The 18,405-nt window shown below is 38.9% G+C and overlaps 2 protein-coding genes across 2 annotated transcripts; both read left to right on the top strand.

Annotated features, from left to right (window-relative positions):
* Positions 1–1,476: 1,476 nt before the first annotated feature.
* LOC117556363 (uncharacterized protein C20orf85 homolog) lies at positions 1,477–3,660 on the top strand. The gene is made up of 4 exons (XM_034231661.1): positions 1,477–1,584; positions 2,612–2,693; positions 3,024–3,122; positions 3,411–3,660. Exons 1-4 carry the CDS (start codon positions 1,526–1,528, stop codon positions 3,564–3,566), a joined length of 396 nt encoding a protein of 131 aa, XP_034087552.1. The 5' UTR covers positions 1,477–1,525; the 3' UTR covers positions 3,567–3,660.
* Positions 3,661–4,246: 586 nt separating this feature from the next.
* Positions 4,247–18,192, top strand: LOC117556362 (charged multivesicular body protein 4b-like). The gene is made up of 5 exons (XM_034231660.1): positions 4,247–4,605; positions 11,936–12,113; positions 12,801–12,915; positions 14,019–14,145; positions 15,736–18,192. The coding sequence occupies exons 1-5, from the start codon at positions 4,422–4,424 to the stop codon at positions 15,798–15,800; spliced, it is 669 nt and encodes a 222-aa protein (XP_034087551.1). The 5' UTR covers positions 4,247–4,421; the 3' UTR covers positions 15,801–18,192.
* Positions 18,193–18,405: the final 213 nt, after the last annotated feature.

Genomic DNA, 18,405 nt, shown 5'->3' with positions numbered 1-18,405 from the left:
CCGCAACACTGAATGCCCTGTCACCAACAGTTCGGAGGTGAGAGCGGGGGATGGAGAGCAGGCCCGTGTCTGAGGATCGCAGACTCCGAGAAGGGGTGTAGGGATGGAGGAGGTCCGATAGGTACTGGGGGGCGAGGGAATGGAGGGACTTGTACGTGAGGATGAGTGTTTTGTATTGAATCCGGGACTTGACCGGCAGCCAATGTAGGTGGATGAGGGTGGGGGTGATATGGTGCCATGGCTTGGTGTGGGTGAGAAGCCTGGCGGCAGAGTTCTGGACGTATTGGAGCCTATCCAGGGTTTTGCTGGGAACCCCGGACTGACGCCATTGCAATAGTCCAGACGGGATGTAATGAAGGCGTGTACCAGGGTTTCTGCCACAGAGTCAGAGAGTGAAGGCCGGATTCTGGCAATGTTTTTTAGGTGGTAGAAGGCGGATTTGGTGACAGATTTGACGTGCGCCTGGAAAGAGAGGGTGGTGTCCAGGGTTAATGAGGGGAAGAACCTCACTTGGAGAGAGAGGGGAAAAGGAGGTTAGTGTGTGGGTGAACGGTGATCAGAAGCCTAATTCAGAATCTGTAGAGAGTGGTACAACGACATATTGTTCAGGCCAACTCGGAAGTTAGCATCAAAGAGGCTTCCTCCACAATAGCAATGAGAATTGTTTTTAATATTGAAGAAAATATGATCTGTGGCTACATTTGTTAGACGCTTTTATCCAAAGCGACTTACATACATTCGGTACTGTGGACAATCCCCACAGGTGCAATTTGGGGTGAAGTGTCTCAGGGACACAACGACATGCTGACTGCAGTGGCACTCGAACTTGATATCCCCTGATTCGAAGTCCAGCACACTACCCACTGAGCCACAGCCTCCCTCTGTTTAAGATACCATCAGGTTTGTCCACAAGGATAATCTCCACATATTAACACCTCTTTAAAATAGTTGAAGTGTAAATGCAATCTCCAGAAGTAAAAGGGTAAATGTACGCTATAAACAAACTAAACTACGGTCACATAACTTCACGTCACCATCGCTAAGCTAAAATAGGCTAATGTTCGGCGAGATGTCGTTTACCACTTGTTAGCAACCCCTGTTTTCTTTGACACATAAGCTTCAGACATGCAGGTGTGTTTACTGAAGAATTTGATGTCAAAGATTTTGTTAACCACAGACCTTATTTCCTGTTGAAGTCCCAGAAGTGCTAAATGCTAACTCATCCCCAGGTTTAAGGACTCATCCCTGCACCACTCTATTTCAGAGTATGTATGAGTTATCGAGATATTTCAGTGGACACCTCTCTAATGTTTGAGTTCCCCTCCAGTGCTTCCATCCTATCATCGCCACGGTTACACAGAGATATATGTGTATGTGAGTGTCACGGAACTCCGTCCCCATGGTGACGGTAAACAGTTTTGTCAGTGTAACTTACACACAGGTGAAACATTAGCCGGACAAAACTAAAGAGCCTCACACACACATACACACAAACACACACACACACACACTCTGGTCAGGATAAATGGCGGATCCACAGGGAACATCTAAGCCCATCAACTTTGTGCATCAAGATGAAATCTGGTAAACCTGCTCACTGTTATCTGATTTAATGTTGCTTACCATTGGTATTTATTGTATCACTCTTTGTGAAAGAGGCCAGAGTCATTCACAAAGATGTATTTGATTCGTTGTGGTGGGGGGGTTGGCGTAAAGTTGACTGGATGTTGAAAAGTCAGAATAAGTACTAATTCTAATCTTTATTTTGTTTTAAAACATGAGACGTGTCTTCCTGTGTGATTATTGTGAATGACTTATTGTTCATTGTTAACACTTTAATATTGTTTTCATTTTTTAAATAATTGTTCTATGTTTTGTAGTTCGTAATCTTAATGTGTTTTCCACTGGGTTAATTTCACTCTCTTTAATGTAAAATAGATAGATAATATATCTGCAGAGCACCATGTTGTTGACATGGTATACATTACATTTGATTAGAAACATTGTCTATACATTTAAATATTTGGTAGTATCCAACCAGAAAATGTTATCATTACAGCATTAAAAAGTAAATAAAAAATACATGTTGTTTTCATTTAAAAAAGCGCACAGATCAATTTCCTTCTGCATGTTCTCTAGCTCTTGCTAGTACTACGATGCATTACCTATATATGCCTTGTTTAAGCAAAAATAAGCTATTTATTATTTTGTTAGCATCTAGCTTCAGCTTTCCTTTTCCTTTTGTTTAGTGCAATTCAAATGGTCAGCATAAAAGAAATACATTATACATGTGAGACAGTAACAAATCAGTGGGAGAACTAGACTCAAACAAACCAAACCAAAGAGCAGGCAGCAGCTACATCAACAAGAACTAAATAGATGGGTTTGCCAGTTTCAAATATATATAATATAGGTGTGTGTGTGTGTGTGTGTGTGTGTGTGTGTGTGTGTGTGTGTGTGTGTGTGTGTGTGTGTGTGTGTGTGTGTGTGTGTGTGTGTGTGTGTGTGTGTGTGTGTGTGTGTGTGTGTGTGTGTGTGTGTGTGTGTGTGTGTGTGTGTGTGTGTGTGTGTGTGTGTGTGTGTGTGCGGGTGTGTGTGGGTGTGTGTGTAGGAAAGCACATGTAAAAGTTGAGAAGGATTCGGCTTCTGTCTGGCCAAGCAAGTGGGGCTCCCTGACCGAGGCTTACAAGGAGGTACACACACACACACACACACACACGCACACACACACACACACACACACACACACACACACACACACACACACACACTACATATCCTGCTGGGTAAGTGTTATTGTAGTGAAGTAGTCTTCTGTATAAGCAGGGGATCTAAATACTCAAATAAAGTACAATTACCTTAAAAGTGTACTTAAATCCTTTACTTCACTTTACTACCAGTCATCACATACAGAGACACACCAAAGAAAACACACACATTGTTTCAAGTCTTTGCATTAATTCATACAATAGTGAGGATCGCACAAGCTCACAATTTGATTATATGTTTACAATGTGTTTCAGTACGAGAGGGAGTGTGTGAAGTTAAAGGAGGTCTTAAGAGCGGAGCCTCCCAGTGGCCCTGCAGCACGACCTTTGACCCCTACAGAAAGAAATATCCAAGTAAGTTATTTACATCCATACTTATATTTTTTATGGATAAATTGTGCATAGTGTTCAAGTCATTCATTACTTGAGAAAAAAGCAGACATACTACAGTGTAAAAATACTCTGTTACAAGTACAAATGTAAAAGTAATATTGGCATACAAAAGGCAATGGGGTAAAAGTATAAGCTAGCATAAAATACTGAAGTGAAGTACAAGTATAGCTCAAATGCATACTTTGTATATTCCTTAGTTACTCTCCACCCCTGTGTACATCTATCTCACCCCATGTTTCTGTGCTCCAGGTGGCTCCCGCTCCTCCTGTCCCTCAAACAACGCAGGCTCTGATTGGCTGGCGCTCAGGTCATTCAAATCTTCAGCTGGAAAAATATGCCACAGTGAATCATGGGAGGTGTAGTTTTCTGAAGGAACTAGGCTGGCCTTTTGGCGCTTGCAGCTGATTGGAAGTTGTGACTTTTACCGAAAAATAACTGACTGACTTATTAGTGAGTTATGATTATGTAGCATTTAAAAAATTAAAAACATCAATCACAATATGACGTGTTATACTTCCAGATGTGGGATGGATGGACATGTTGTTTATCATGCATCAATGCGTAACATCCAGCAGTTATTTGCTTCCTGAATTCTGACCTGATGTTTTTATCGTGGTTTATCAGACTTATCATTACATTAGAACTAACATGATCACTTATGATCTTAACCAGGGGATTTTTAGTTTTGGACAATTGCCTTGCATACAAATACAAATTTAGAAAAGATATACCAACTAATACATTCTGACAGAGGTGAAATTAAAACAGTTAAAATTATTAGGTTGTTATACAATAATGACACAAGTTATTATTGAGCTAAAAATAGTAAATATTAATAATATAAATAATAATGAATTAAAAAAACGTTTTTATACTTTTGGCAATAGCAATATTAAAAACAAAAAATGTAAGTTTTATATCAATAAGAAATGTAATTCTGAAGGTAAACGATTTCTAAAAATAGATACATTTTTCTGTCAGATTTTTAACAGCTCATTTGTGAATTTCCCTGAACGCATGACGCGCATGAGTCACGTAACGGCGCTGACGTAATGACATCACGGGGCCTTTCTGGAAGAGGCGGAAGAAGAGACAAAAATAACAACAACAGCAGCAGCGGCAGCCCTCCGCTCGGTTACTAATGTTATAGCTACCTAGAAAGACAACCAAGCAATTTAACGACCACCTGTCCTGTACCACAAAGGGCCGGCTGTTCGTGTACGGTTACATCAGCCGTTATTGTTTACATTTACTAACAAAATGTCGATGTTTGCTAAGTTATTCGGCGACAAGGGTAAGGGTGGGAAAGCGCCGACACCCCAGGAGGCTATCCAGAAACTCCGAGAAACCGAGGAGATGTTGGCCAAAAAACAGGACTTTTTAGAAAAGAAAATCGGGGAGGAGCTCGTTACGGCGAAGAAGAATGGCACGAAAAATAAACGAGGTGAGAAAGAAAGCTCCTGAAGTTGACGGGTTAGTCAAACCGCTAGTTAGTTAGTTTGTTAGTTAGCCTGCGGGCTAACGACAGGAAAGGAACCGGGAAGTTGACAGGCTCTCCTGTTAACGGCACCCGAACACGGTCACCTGACTCTAAATGTGTCTTTTAAAGACAGTACAGTGTTAATACTATTTCTGTAGAATGAAATGAACTGAAAGGGACACATCAAACAACAAGTGAGAGTTACTAACCTACAAACTTGACTGTATTGTTTCATTCACTCTGTGGCTCTGTAACGTAACGTCCAACTGTCTGACTAACTAGCTACTAGACAGTAGCTAGTTCACTTAATGACAACCAGTCAAAAGTACGTTACTATCTTTTATATTACGGATTTAACCGAAAATAAATTATAAATATTTAATAACATTAAATACATTTCTAAACTGAATAAACAAATGAATAAAAAGGCAAGAAATCGAAATAATAACAAAAAAAGAGGAAGCAAATAGCATTAATGGGTAGCTAACAACAATTCAAGAATAAAACAACCAAAGGAATAAGAACAAAACAGTATGTTAAGGAGGTATTAAAACACAGAATAAGTCTCATTTAAAGGCAATGTAGTGTACATATATTTATGATCTAACAGCTTGCATTTATTATAGCTGTAGTAATTCCAAAAATAGGTTATGTAACTCAGAACCAGAGAACCTTGTCAAATAGTCAAAGAAAAAAAAAAGTCTTCGACAAAAATCAAACTGACCTGTGACATGCTTTGAGTTCATGAGTTCTTGCTAAAAGTATCCGGGTAATACGCTTAATGTTTTCAAAATACTAAAGGTCCTACTCTTTTTTTGTGTGGACTCCATGCAGCGCAGAGTGTTCCTGTCATCAGATGCTCTGATCGATTAAGGCTTGTTTAACAACACAGACAGAAAGGCTATTTAAAGTATCCAAATACTTCTGCTGTGTGACTTTAGAAGAAGGCTCGTAGCTCATTACCGAAATAGTGACTTCAAAAAGAAAAAGAGTAATTACATATTCTCTTGATTCCTATGATGACAACTAACATTAATATGTACTCTTATTTCATATTTGCATAAATAGGAACGTGTTTGTTTTCTACAAAGATAATGGATTAAAAAACGTTTTTGTTATCAAATGGAAACTTTTCTGGTTTCAGGAAGTTTTTAGTATTTTGGGACTTTTTAATGAATTGAAGGCATTCCTGTAAGACTTTTTAAGATAGTAATTTAACATTAATATATATAGTGCTTTAAATGTCAGCATATGACGTTTTCAACTGTATACATTCACTGACAGAAGTATGCACTGTGGCAAAAAGTGCCTTAAGAATGATGTGCTCTGGATTATCAGGGTTTCATTTGAACATAGGCAGCTTCCTTCTGTCTAGCAAATAGTGCTTACAGGGAGCGGCCAGGACTTTACGTTTGGCAATGATCCTTATCAACTGCACTATGATCGGTTTGATACTGTGTTGTGGAAGACGTGGAAGACGTGGCACTGACGTAGTGTTGGTAAGGCCTGTAGAGGATGTGCTCATTCACAACAGCACTCGGATGCTGCATTTAAAGCCACGGCTTCACCTAAGGCAGGGGAGTCAAAGTCGAGGCCCGGGGGCCAAATCCGGCTTCATTTGATGGGGCCCGCAAGAGCTTGCAAAGAATATAATACGTTTATTATACGGTTACATGCTACTTTACAGTATATCTATATATTTTTAATTAATTTCTTATTTTATAGTTATTTATCTTTCTTATTTGTATCTTTGATTTATCCTTAGTTGTATAAATCTGTGTGAATCTGCGCTGTCCTGTTTTTCAATCTCACCCTGTTGCTGTTAAACTACTGAATTTACCCACGGGGATTCATAAAGATCCATCTTATCTTACCTTACAGAAGCACGTTGCCCATAAACTACATGTCCCACAATGCATCTCATTTTGTGACATGCACAGAAGAGACTTGCAATGATTTGCCCTAGACTTCTGCTTTCAGACGTAGTTAATTATGAAGTTATTACCCTATCCGATAAAAATCCAATGCAGAGGCAATAATATAATATTATACATTATTTCATATATATTATGTATTTATATATATGTATATTTATATAGTTACAACCGGCCCTTTGAGTGCAACCGTAATGCTAATGTGGCCCACCATGAAATTGAGTTTGCCCCCCCTGATCTAAGGGCTTTAAGGAATCCCACACTTCACAGCCATTTCAACTTTCCAGAATAGTGACGCAAACTTTGGAAGGTTGTCATTGCAGCGATAACATGCTCCTCCATCTAAAAACAGTAAAGTAACTAAATGTAAAATGAGCACAATCTTAAATAGTACACTCAGCTGGTTATATATGGAATATGTACTTAAACATGTTATTGAGCAACAGAGTGGTGTCAACATGCTGACCACAATACATGTTCAGTAGATTCAGTCCTGTATAAAAAGTCACTGCTTAAACAATTGTGAAACAAAAAAAGATGACTGTATTATTCTATATCTTGCACATGTTTAATAGTGTTATATTATTTGTATGTTGCATTAGCTGGTTCTGCAGCATTAGGACTCACAGCTCATATTAACCTCAAAGCTGTATTTGTTTATACTTCAACTGGACAAAAAAGCGTCTGTTCTGTTGACCTGCGCTGCTACAAGCTGGCTCGGCTCAACTCATTTGTCTGCTATCAGATCGCATTGCCAGAAAGATGGAATAAGTGACAACACACTTTATACCAGGTATAAACTCAAAGTCCTGTGATCTGATGTCATCACCCAGATAAAGACTGGGTGAAATGTTGTCAGACAACTTTAAACATAATATCCATCAAGAAGTGATTTTTCACGTTGGAGAAGAGCTTCGCTAACATTTAAAAAACGTTCTTCAGTTAGCTGCGTTGTAACTCTGCAGGTTGAAGCTGTGACAGCAGTGTTGCAGTGGACCCAACTACTTTTTAAATATATATTATAATCCAAAATGCATTAAAATGTAACATCTTGTTATTTTAGAACTATTTCTACTTCATAATGTGCTACTTCTCTGGTTAAACATGTTAAGGTTCTTGCATAAAGATATCAGCAAGTATACTGTAATGAATGACTGGTGCTATGTTAATAATATATCATGTAATAACACAGTCAATAGAACTAGGCACATCACTGTCACGGTCTGTGTGCATGTATGCATTTTCTATCTTTTTCAAAAGTCAATCAGAAGAAAAGTTGTAGTCATGCATTCAAGTCATTCAAAGTAAACTCAATACTTTTAACAACCAGCTGGCTCCTGGTTGTCTTATATGTTCTATTATATTTATTTGAATGCTTTTGCGGAGTCCAACTAAGTTGAGTCATGTAACTAAATATCTGTCAGATTGGATCAAATCCAAGGCAAACATCTTATGAAGTCATTATATTATACATCAGCTCAAATAGACACATTTCAGGAGTGTTGTCATAACACCATTTACCATAGTGGCAGGAAAAACAGGCATATTTCCATTCTCCAGCAGTGGTTGCTATGACATCTATGATGCAACAACTTATCCTTTCCAGGAACTCATGTGCACTGCTAGCTCATTTGAAACTGGTTTAAAAGTCCTGTTGTTCATTACATTGTACAAGCTTTAAACCCTGAAACCTGATTTTCAACAAGCTCATCCAATCAGTAAACCTCCCTATAGTCAGGTGATAAATAACACACACAATGGTAAATGGACTGTACTTTATATAGCGCTTTATCCAGTCTTTAAGACCCCTCAAAGCGCTTTACATACTACATGTCATTCACCCATTCACACCCATTCATACAGAGCACCTTACTCTAGGAACTAACATTCACACACCGTTGGCCATCGGGAGCAACTCAGGGTTAAGTGTCTTGCTCAAGGATACATCGACATGTTGACTGCACGGCGGGCTGGGATCGAACCCACAACCTTCTGGTTGAAAGACGACCGCACTCCCTCGCAGCCACAGTCCATACATACAAGTAAACATAATAAACCTGTAGTGAAAGCAGCATCTGCACCATGGCAGGTTTAACCACGTTTTGCTACAATACCTCATCACCCTTTGTGCTCTTTGACATCAAGTCTTTGTTAAACATTTTCCACCTGGGTTATTCCTCCAAGCCATAGAGGGGGGCTATGTAACAGCTTCTAATGCAGGACGTCAGCCAGGGAATCCAATGAGCATGTACCTCCTGCACTCCTGTACAGGGACATGTTGGTTGTGGCATCAAGCAATTCAGGTCACGTGTTACCATGGCAGATCAGATTTCCTTTTCTAAATTCAATTACCAATTAAAAAATAGTCAGTAATTTAGATTACATCATATTTTCCCATGAAGTCAGGGTCTGACTAAGTGTGATCCCTACCTGTCACAACACTTAGTCAGACCCTGACTTCATCAGCATCTGCCTGAAGAAAAGAAAGCCCCTCCTCTAGTTCAAATGACACCAGAATAGCCAGTTAATGAATTTAATTATTCACTGACATGATGAAGCTTAGATTGTTACAATAACTATAGTACTTGAGGACTGCACAGTATAATAGTTCTTTAAAATCGTGTTTGCAATGTCAACTTAAGCAATAAATACTGCAATTCAGCACCTTTTGTGTTCAGTTGAATGTTCAATTTGTCAATTAAAAGAGTGTTGGAAAGAAATGATTTCCAGTTTTATGACAAACCTTATTATAACTTTCGAAATACGTATTTCTTATGAATTTATCCAAAAAGCAATATGTTTGAGCATTATACGGAAAGCAGCAGAACCGTGTAGACTTGAATATCTGTTCATTTATCTCAAGTAATAGTAATAACTTGATCACATATTGCACATTTCCTCATATTGTGCAGCCCTACTTTACTGAAGAGTGCCAGGAACAGGAAAAACAAAGGGTCACAGAACTAAACCTAACATCTAAGTGTGCAGGCTGAGTGCAGCTCTGCATCCGATAATTTAATAATGATTTGTGTGATGTAGGTAATATCGTTATCAGTCCAGAAAAAGAGCCGGGTGCTGATATAATACGATGACAAATCTAATCTGCTGCTGTCTGGCTCCTAGTGGAACAAAGCAGCCACATACAGTGATACAGGTCTATATGTGATCAAATCCATTGAGTTTCAGCGTTTCAACGTTGTTTAGCTACATGTAACTATGGATTAGTTTTCCACATGAAGAAAATGGTGTGAGCTGTCTGTGAAGTTGCACAGAGGCACAGCAGTTCTCTGAGCTACATGCTAACAGCATGCTAACATGATAATTATGACATTACTAATATGTTGTTAGATACTGTTGAACATGTTCACCAACTTAGTTTAGTGGATTAGCATTTCTTCTTAAGCACTCAACACAAATATCATAAAATGTGTTTGGACAAAATGATGGAAAGAATAGTTTTTTGATGGGAGGATGTTGCAACTTTTACGGGTATTGCATTCGTCAATCCTGAAGTCAAGGGTTCATGAATATATTTACCAAATGTAATGGCAATCCATCCATACCTTACTGCGATATTTCAGTCTAAAATTAAATTTTCAGAAATATAAAGCAGGGCTGACATTAGAAATGGCCCGCTGGCCCTGAAGCACTATTTAGACCCCCCGGGCCAGCATAACGTACTTTCCACTTTCCCGCTCGGTTCCACTAAACACTTCTTCTTTTTCAAATGGTCCTGTGGTATAGGTATTTTGACAAGCAATGTTGTTAAATTGTTTCGTTTATTAACGCTACAACATAGCGTTTCGTGAGGCGGTTGTCGTTGTTGGGTGAAAAGCAAACAGAGCGGGAGCGCGTTCGTTCACTACAGACTTTCTCGCCACCTAACCATTCGCCAAAATGTTTTTAATACCAGCGGTAACCGGCCAAGCGCCGGGCAAATAACAATCTTCAAATAACAGAAAGTCACCGGAGGAGTTAAAGGAGAGTGACAGGGAGCATGAGAAGAAGAGGGAGAGAAAGTTTCAGCCACACTGGCTTGATCGATGGAGTTTGGGTATGGAGGAAAAGGGTTGTGTTTTCTGACACTTGGTGAGTTCCCTGGCACACCGGGGACACATATTCATGTATAAAAGACGTACAAAAGTGCATTTTGCATGATAGGTCCCCTTTAAGATTCAGACGTCCGTGACTAAAATCCTTCATCCGGTTAAATATTGTTTAAAAAATACCAATTGTATAGCATTAAAGTTCAAGAAAGGATGGTTTGCGGACAAAACAAACGGTCTTTTCTTCAATTCCTGTATTTTTTCATATCGCAATATATATCGCAGGGGGAAAGAAATCGCAATGTCAGTTTTTTCCAATATCGTGCAGCCCTACTTCAAATAAAATAATGGCATGTTTAAGAAGATGGAACCAGTGTATGTTTGGCATCTTTATCTTTCTAATGGCTTAAACAAACTTCAACTATCACTTTTTTGTTATCAACCGACCCCAGTCTGAGATCAGGGGGAAATCCAACGGTTGTCTCCAAATACGTTTTTCCAAATGTATCATCCCGGTTATTCTAAGTTGATACTGTGAGCTGGATGAAATGCAGGTCTTGTCAGGAAGCAATAGTGAGAGGACAACCCGAAACAGCCTGAGGTCACACTGACAGAGATTTGGCTCAGACAGGATTTTATCCGATTATCAGAGTCCTGTTTCATTAAGACAAACACTTTATTTCATCTCACAGCAGTGCAGCCTTCCAGCCTCCCTCTTCTGCTCATGACTTACCAAAGGTCCCAAAGTTCCTGTCTACTTGAGCTGTTATCGCTGTCCTCAGTTTGACCTGAGGTACCGTATAGTGCTACTGAATCCTCTGTTTGTTTCCGTCTCGTTCTTAGACGTACAAGACGTACAAGACGTTCTTGGACTTGGATGTTTCTCTTAAGGCCAAATAGCTTTTTTTTAAATAAACAAAACAAACTGAGAAAAAAACTAAAAGCTTACTACTATTTTTAAATAAAATAATATAATAGTAATTAAGAATGAAATGCATTAAGTAGGTTGCAATGCATGTTCATAAGCATATATTACAACATTAAGGAGACAATTAAAGTACAGTAGGATATATTTCTATACTTTTCTGTTTGCCAAGGGGTTGTTACAATTGTATCCTTATTTTTATTTCTATCCGTTTCTGATTTCTTCCTCTGAAGCATTTTAATCCCTACCTCTAGGCCTTCTAAAAGTGATTCCCCAATTTCTGTTTTACTGTGACAGCATTAGCAGGGATTTGAAACAAGATTAGGTTTCTGTAGCCGCTTCAACAAGAAATGTCCTCCTGAACTAACTTTGTGTCTGTTTCTGTGCAGCGGCTCTACAGGCCTTGAAAAGGAAAAAGCGTTACGAGCAGCAGCTGGGTCAGATCGACGGCACGCTATCCACCATCGAGTTCCAGAGGGAAGCACTAGAGAACGCCAACACCAACACAGAAGTGCTCAAGAACATGGGCTACGCTGCCAAGGCCATGAAGGCTGCACATGAAAACATGTAAGAGACATTTAGAAACATATGACAGGTTACATTTAACCATTGTTATTGTAAGTATGTAATAGAGTGGTGCAGGGATGACGTGTTTCTGTTGGCCGACCTCAACATTTGAAGCATCTCCGTGACACAAAGCCAATGAGATTTTACCACAGATTTTGGATTATTGCATAAAATAAGCTCTGGCGAATACACGTTTATCATACATACATCTTTTGTTCAGCAGGATCATCTCCACATATTAGAACCACTTTTATGATTTTTGAAGAGTAACTGCAATCGGCAGAAGTTAAAAGCTAACATTAGGCTTTAAACAAACTACAGCACGGTCACATGACTTTACGTCACCTCCGCTAATCTAAGGGTGGCTAATTTTCGGCATGATGGTGTTTTGTAGTCTCATAAGACATTTTATCAAAACATAGAAGCTGCTGACATTCACCAGTGGGGTATTTTATGTCGTGGAGTCAATATACTCTTCTAAGTTGTATTGAACGCAGACCCTGTTTTGGCTTTTAACCAGAAAAATGTTCTAAAAACCATTGACTACAAGACAAGCAAACCAGAAGTGGCGATATGCACACTCTCTTGGGACTCATTCCTGCACCACTTTATACTGGTTTATTTTGGGACATGTTTGTATTCATTCATTCACTTACACATCCTCACATCTCTCTTTGTGTTTCACAGGGACATAGACAAAGTAGACGATCTGATGGCGGACATCACGGAACAACAGGAAGTAGCTCAAGAAATCTCAGATGTCATTTCCAGACCGATCGGTTTCGGGGATGAGTTTGACGAGGTGAGAACATCCCTGGAAATCAGGAACCCGACTCAAATAATCTGCCACAGCTCTATTCTTCATGACAGTAGTGAAAAAATCTATGTTTTACTAAAAGACAAAGTAAATAAGTAAGTGCAACATAAGAAAGAGCAGAAACATTTTATATTTTCAGAATTTACTGACCAAATGGACTCGACTTGTTGACACATTAATAAAGGGAAAATGTAATATTGTGTGAATATGTGCCTTTTGGAGGCCCTCCTCAACTTTCATCAATATTTAAGAATATCACCAGGATTTAGCATGTCTCCATAAATGTATAAACTATTAGGCGCTTTCACACCGCAGTACTTTTCCCTCAAAGGTTCATGAGAACTCTTTAGTTCTCATGAATAAGTCCCTGGGGGAGGAGTAGGCAAATGAAGCCGCTGACGTCACTTCTTCTTCTTCTGCTTTGGGTTTACTGGCAGGCCGCAAACCACTTCACGGCGTATACTGCCGCCCAAAGTCCCCGGCCGGAAGTCCCCGGAGTTAGGGACTGGCTTCAGTAGAAGCTGCTGGGAGTCCCAGCAGCTTCTACTGAAGCCTTCCGAGTAAATCGCCAGAACGCAGACACCTCCTCATCTCCACCGCTCCCATGTTTTATTTTGTGTTGCCATAAGTTAGTCTCTCGGCGTTTCTGCGCTGGGCTAATGCTAATACTAATAATGCTAATGCGAGGATAATAAAATGGCGGCTTCACAAAACCTTTTGGGGAGTTTTACGGGGCGTGGTTTGCAATCCGCCCAGCCAATCAGACATAGGAACCTTTTTCTCCCACGAAAGTCCCTGCTCTCTAGCAGGGACAGAAAAGGGGGTGAAAAGGTTCTCATGAACTAATTTTAGTTCCGGCTCTTTTTGGTGTGAACGCAACATTTCAGAACTATATCGGAACTAAAGTGGGAAAAGTACTGCGGTGTGAAAGCGCCTATTGTAGTTACAGCTGCTGGCATTAAGATCAAATGGATAAAACCTCAGATGAGAGAAGTGTGTATTTTATTATAAAATAAACTAGTCTTTGTCTGTGGTTGGTTAATTGATAACTCACGTGTGTATGTGTGTGTGTTTTTGTGTGTGTTCAGGACGAGCTTATGGCTGAGCTGGATGAGCTGGAACAGGAAGAGCTGGACAAAAATCTTCTGGAAATCCAAGGAACAGAAGACGTTCCTCTACCCAGCGTACCATCTACATCACTACCATCGAGACCAGGTATTATTATAAGTAAAAAGTCTATGTCATACTCACACAAACAGCACACACATCTACACAATCATCATTAGCCAAACCTTTTCAAACCGAGCAATTCAGCAATTATATCTTATTCATATTTATACACCGCTAAAGCATTTATTACGATATACATGTTACATATTAGTACTAGGGTTGCCAGAAACTGACCATGATCAAAATCGATTATTCGGCAGCTCTGGCGAATAATAATCGATTAATCGACCCCCCCCCGCGGGACAAAAAAAAAAAACTCAAAAGGAATTCCGTTGTTTTCTTTACTGGAACATGTTTAACAGTACAAACAAAATAAACGACAAATAAACCAACATCAACATGATGTTGGTTTATTATTTGTTATTTTCTAAAGTGCCTGCCATTGCCTTTATTTGGAGATGCGCTATGCGCGCACAATGTATTTATTGCAATGCTGCCATTATTAAATACAGGCTACAGCTTGTATTAATAATAGCAGCATTGCAATAAATATTATTATAGCAATTTATTTATTGCAATGCTATTAATAATACAGGCTGTAGCCTGTATTATTAATAATAGCAGCATTGCATTTCACCTGCACGCATGTCATCACAACGGCGTGGCCTTGAAGTGAAGTTGGTAATGGCCGGCTGTGCTGCGTCTTTCTCTGTAATCTCTTTGGCGTGCTTCGCACTCAAATGCGAACGCATTGCTGAGGTTGAGCTGTGATAGACCAACGTCTTTTCGCAGAGCTTGCATTTCACTTCCTTTGGACTTATAAGTTCGAAGTAGTTCCACGAGGAGGAACTCTTTTTACCTGCCGCTTTGTTCATCTTTAGTCGCACGTGTGAGGGAGGGTGGGGGTGGGGGCGGGGGCGGGGTCGGTGTGTAGCGTGCTGCAGCAGCAGTCTGCTCTGCACGCAGGCTTCCTCCAAGTTTACAGTAAAACAAACTGGTGGTGTGATCAATGGCCATTTACAATTGTTAATACTATTACTATTATTAGCATTAGTCTATATTTTGGTTGAAACTAAGCCAGAAAACAAAACAAAAAAACATAAATAATAATAAAAAAATATATAAATAAAATCGATTTTTTTAAAATAATATTCGATTATGGAGACTGTAACGAATAATCGAATAATCGCTGGCATCCCTAATTAGGGCCGCACAATTAATCAGAATTTGTTATTTAATTAGTTATTTTTCAAAGATGTGCTTCCATATCATATATTGTATGAATTTATTTTTATTTTATCCTTACATTTGACATTTTACTTTAGCTTCTTATGTTTATATAAACATCTTTATGTTGTTTTTTTTAATCTTTTGAATGCATGTTCAGTTTTAACTTCGTATATTTATATAAATATTTGTATTCTATTTAATGTTATTTAATCGTTTTATGTATGTATTTTAACTTCCTTATTTATATAAATATTTTATTATATTTTAGTTTTAATTAAACATTTATTTTGTTCTAAAATGGAGCAACTGTTTCGAAACCCAATTTCCCCAAGGATAAATCAAATGTTCTGATTATGAATAACATTATTAAATCTGAGGTTTATTTCCGTTTGCTCCTGTTTTTAGACAAGAAGAAGGTGGAAGAAGACGAGGACGACATGGCGGACCTGGAGGCGTGGGCGGCTAACTAAGCTAGCTCGCCCTGCTAGCTAGCTAATGCCTCTCTCCTGTCTGTGTGCAGGCTGCTTCCATCTGGAAGAGAGGCAGGGACTCTGCTGCTGCTTTCTCTTAAAGCCTACGTGCATATATCTAAAACAGACCCCAACCCTTAAGTATGCACTTGTACACTGACTTTACGAAATGAACCCAGGCTTTTCTCCTCTCATTAATGTGATCTCTTTGCTCCAGCTGTGCACTCCTTAAAGGGCATAGAGTCGCCAAAGAAATGCCCTCCAAGCCTGTGGTGATGTATACCGCTCTCTTATTTTTGAGTACATGAATGTGCACTTTGTGTAACTAGTGCATACTATAGGTGACGGGTGTGTGGAGGACGAGTTTCTGGGAGGAATGTGAAGAATAAACAGATGTGTAAGGGGAGAAAAAAAAAGAAAAAACAGATCATGATTCAGCCATTTTTCTGCTTCCTGCGTTGTCATCTCTGCTCTTCTAAAACGATGACGACAACCCCTCATCTATAGCTGCTAAATGTCTGCAGCAGCAAAATAAAAATGTAGGACTTTCTCATTCAAAAACGGATGTTACAGCAGTGGAAACATCTTGTAAAGAGATCGGGAGTTTGATCCCTCTGTCTGCCATATCTCCTTCTGAAGGGTCCGCAGGCAATGCTTAGTCTCTCATAGCTAACTCTGGATCTAATCAGTTACATTCATTAGATGTCATGTGAGGGGAAAACACTTACACGGGCTTACTTTATTGAAAATGTAACGAGGCAACTGTTTAATCATCATAAGGTTTATTTTTGGAAATCAAATGCTAACAGCTACAATTCCCAAATGTTCAATTATAGAGATCCCATAACATCCACCTATCACCAGGAGTGGAAGATGTAATCAAACTTTTTTGCTTCAGTCAATGTAGCAATACTAAATGGTAAAAATACTCAGTTTCCAAAGTCCTGCAATTAAATTCCTAAGTAGAAGTGCAAAAGTATTGGCCTCCATATATTATTATGCTCATTTAATGATTGTATATCCTCTGCTGGATAACTTAACCCATGATTATATGTCCATGTTTATTCATTAGCTGATTTATATTTAATATTAGTTATGAATCTGAATCTACAATTGGCTGTCAGATAAAGGTAGTGGAGTAAAAAGTAATTTATTGCTTTACAAAATGTAATGGAGTAGAAGTATAAAGTAGCATAAAGGGAAAATACTCAGATACCCTAAAATTGTACAGTACATGATTCAGTGATTTTCTGTCCATTAGTGATAGCCCTAGGCTAGCATTCTAATGTACTGTTTAATTAACTGAATGAATTGTTACAGTGGTGGATTGTTACTTGCAGTAGAGTGTCACTTTGCAATTCTTCTACTTTACTGTAAATGTTTTTGGATAATCCTTCATGTAACAAACTGTCAATTTACACTGAAAATTGCAGAGTAAGATTTGGAAGAACTTGTACTTTAATTAAGTAATCTCCATGTTATGCTTCTGTTTACTTATACTCCACTATATATCAGAAGGTAGGAAACATTGTACTTTTACTCCTATTTCCGCTTCTTTTCACTTCTCAAAGAATTCAAGGCTTTATTTGTCATATGCACAATAGCTACAGTGTAGTTTTAGCATATCAATATAAAGTCAATAATTGAAAATATTATGTTAACATTTCAAAAAGGACAATTGTGCGAGCAGGTTTTTTTTTTTAGTATTTGTAGATTGTGGTATTAGGATCGGAGTACTTTTGCTTCTGCTGTTCCATTTGTTTGTGTCCCTTCAATATGGCTGCCAGAGGGATCATGAAACACTCCACGCCTCGTCTGTCACTGTGATGCTCTCTGAGAAAATCCTACATTGGTTGAATTTGAAGATAGTGTGTGAGTGAGTGTGTGTGTGGTGTTTTTCAGCCTTTTGACACAGTGACCTCTTGTGAATACGTAGTCAAACAGACGCTGGGCTGGATGTTTCTCTTCAATCTGCTCTTGGCTCACCTGTGGAGTAAAAAGGATTCAAACGCTGAGAGACTACATATTTGTCTCGTCATAAAACTTCTGCTCACTTCCCCTTTTCTCATGTCTGCCCTTCCGTCTGTCAGCACACAGTCATGGATCGGGGTCGGTCCAAATTCAAAAAGACGGTTCAGACTGAAATCACCTTATTTGTCTTTAGGTCGACCCCAGTCCTGATATTTAATTAAAACTATTGAAAGATGAATCTGGCATATGCCAATAAACTGTTTTCCATGTTTTCCTGTTAACTAAAATGTTCTGTCGACAGAAACACAGCGTGAAAAGACCGGCCATGTTTTATGACGGGTTGTAGGCATATACCGTTTATGTTAATAAAGTTGGGATTTGGTGCAAGTTTGGGCACTTTTTTCTATTCTGTCAGAAATAAGTTTCCCTTTCATGGCTTTTTCAATCATCAGGAATCTGGCTGTGGATATTTAACAGTGTACGTTGATGAAACATGTAGTCTTTCTCATGATCACCTCATCTCAAGTATACTGAACTGGAATTTAAGCATTTCCATTTTATGCTACTTTATATTTGTTTATTTGACAGGTACAGAGCACATTAGTGAACACAAAGATTAAGTTTAGTTAAAATA

The sequence above is a fragment of the Gymnodraco acuticeps genome, unplaced genomic scaffold (assembly GCF_902827175.1).
Source record: "Gymnodraco acuticeps unplaced genomic scaffold, fGymAcu1.1, whole genome shotgun sequence".
NCBI lineage: Eukaryota > Metazoa > Chordata > Actinopteri > Perciformes > Bathydraconidae > Gymnodraco > Gymnodraco acuticeps.
Note: the sequence above shows the minus strand (reverse complement) of the source record. Positions and strands in the feature narration are given on the sequence as shown.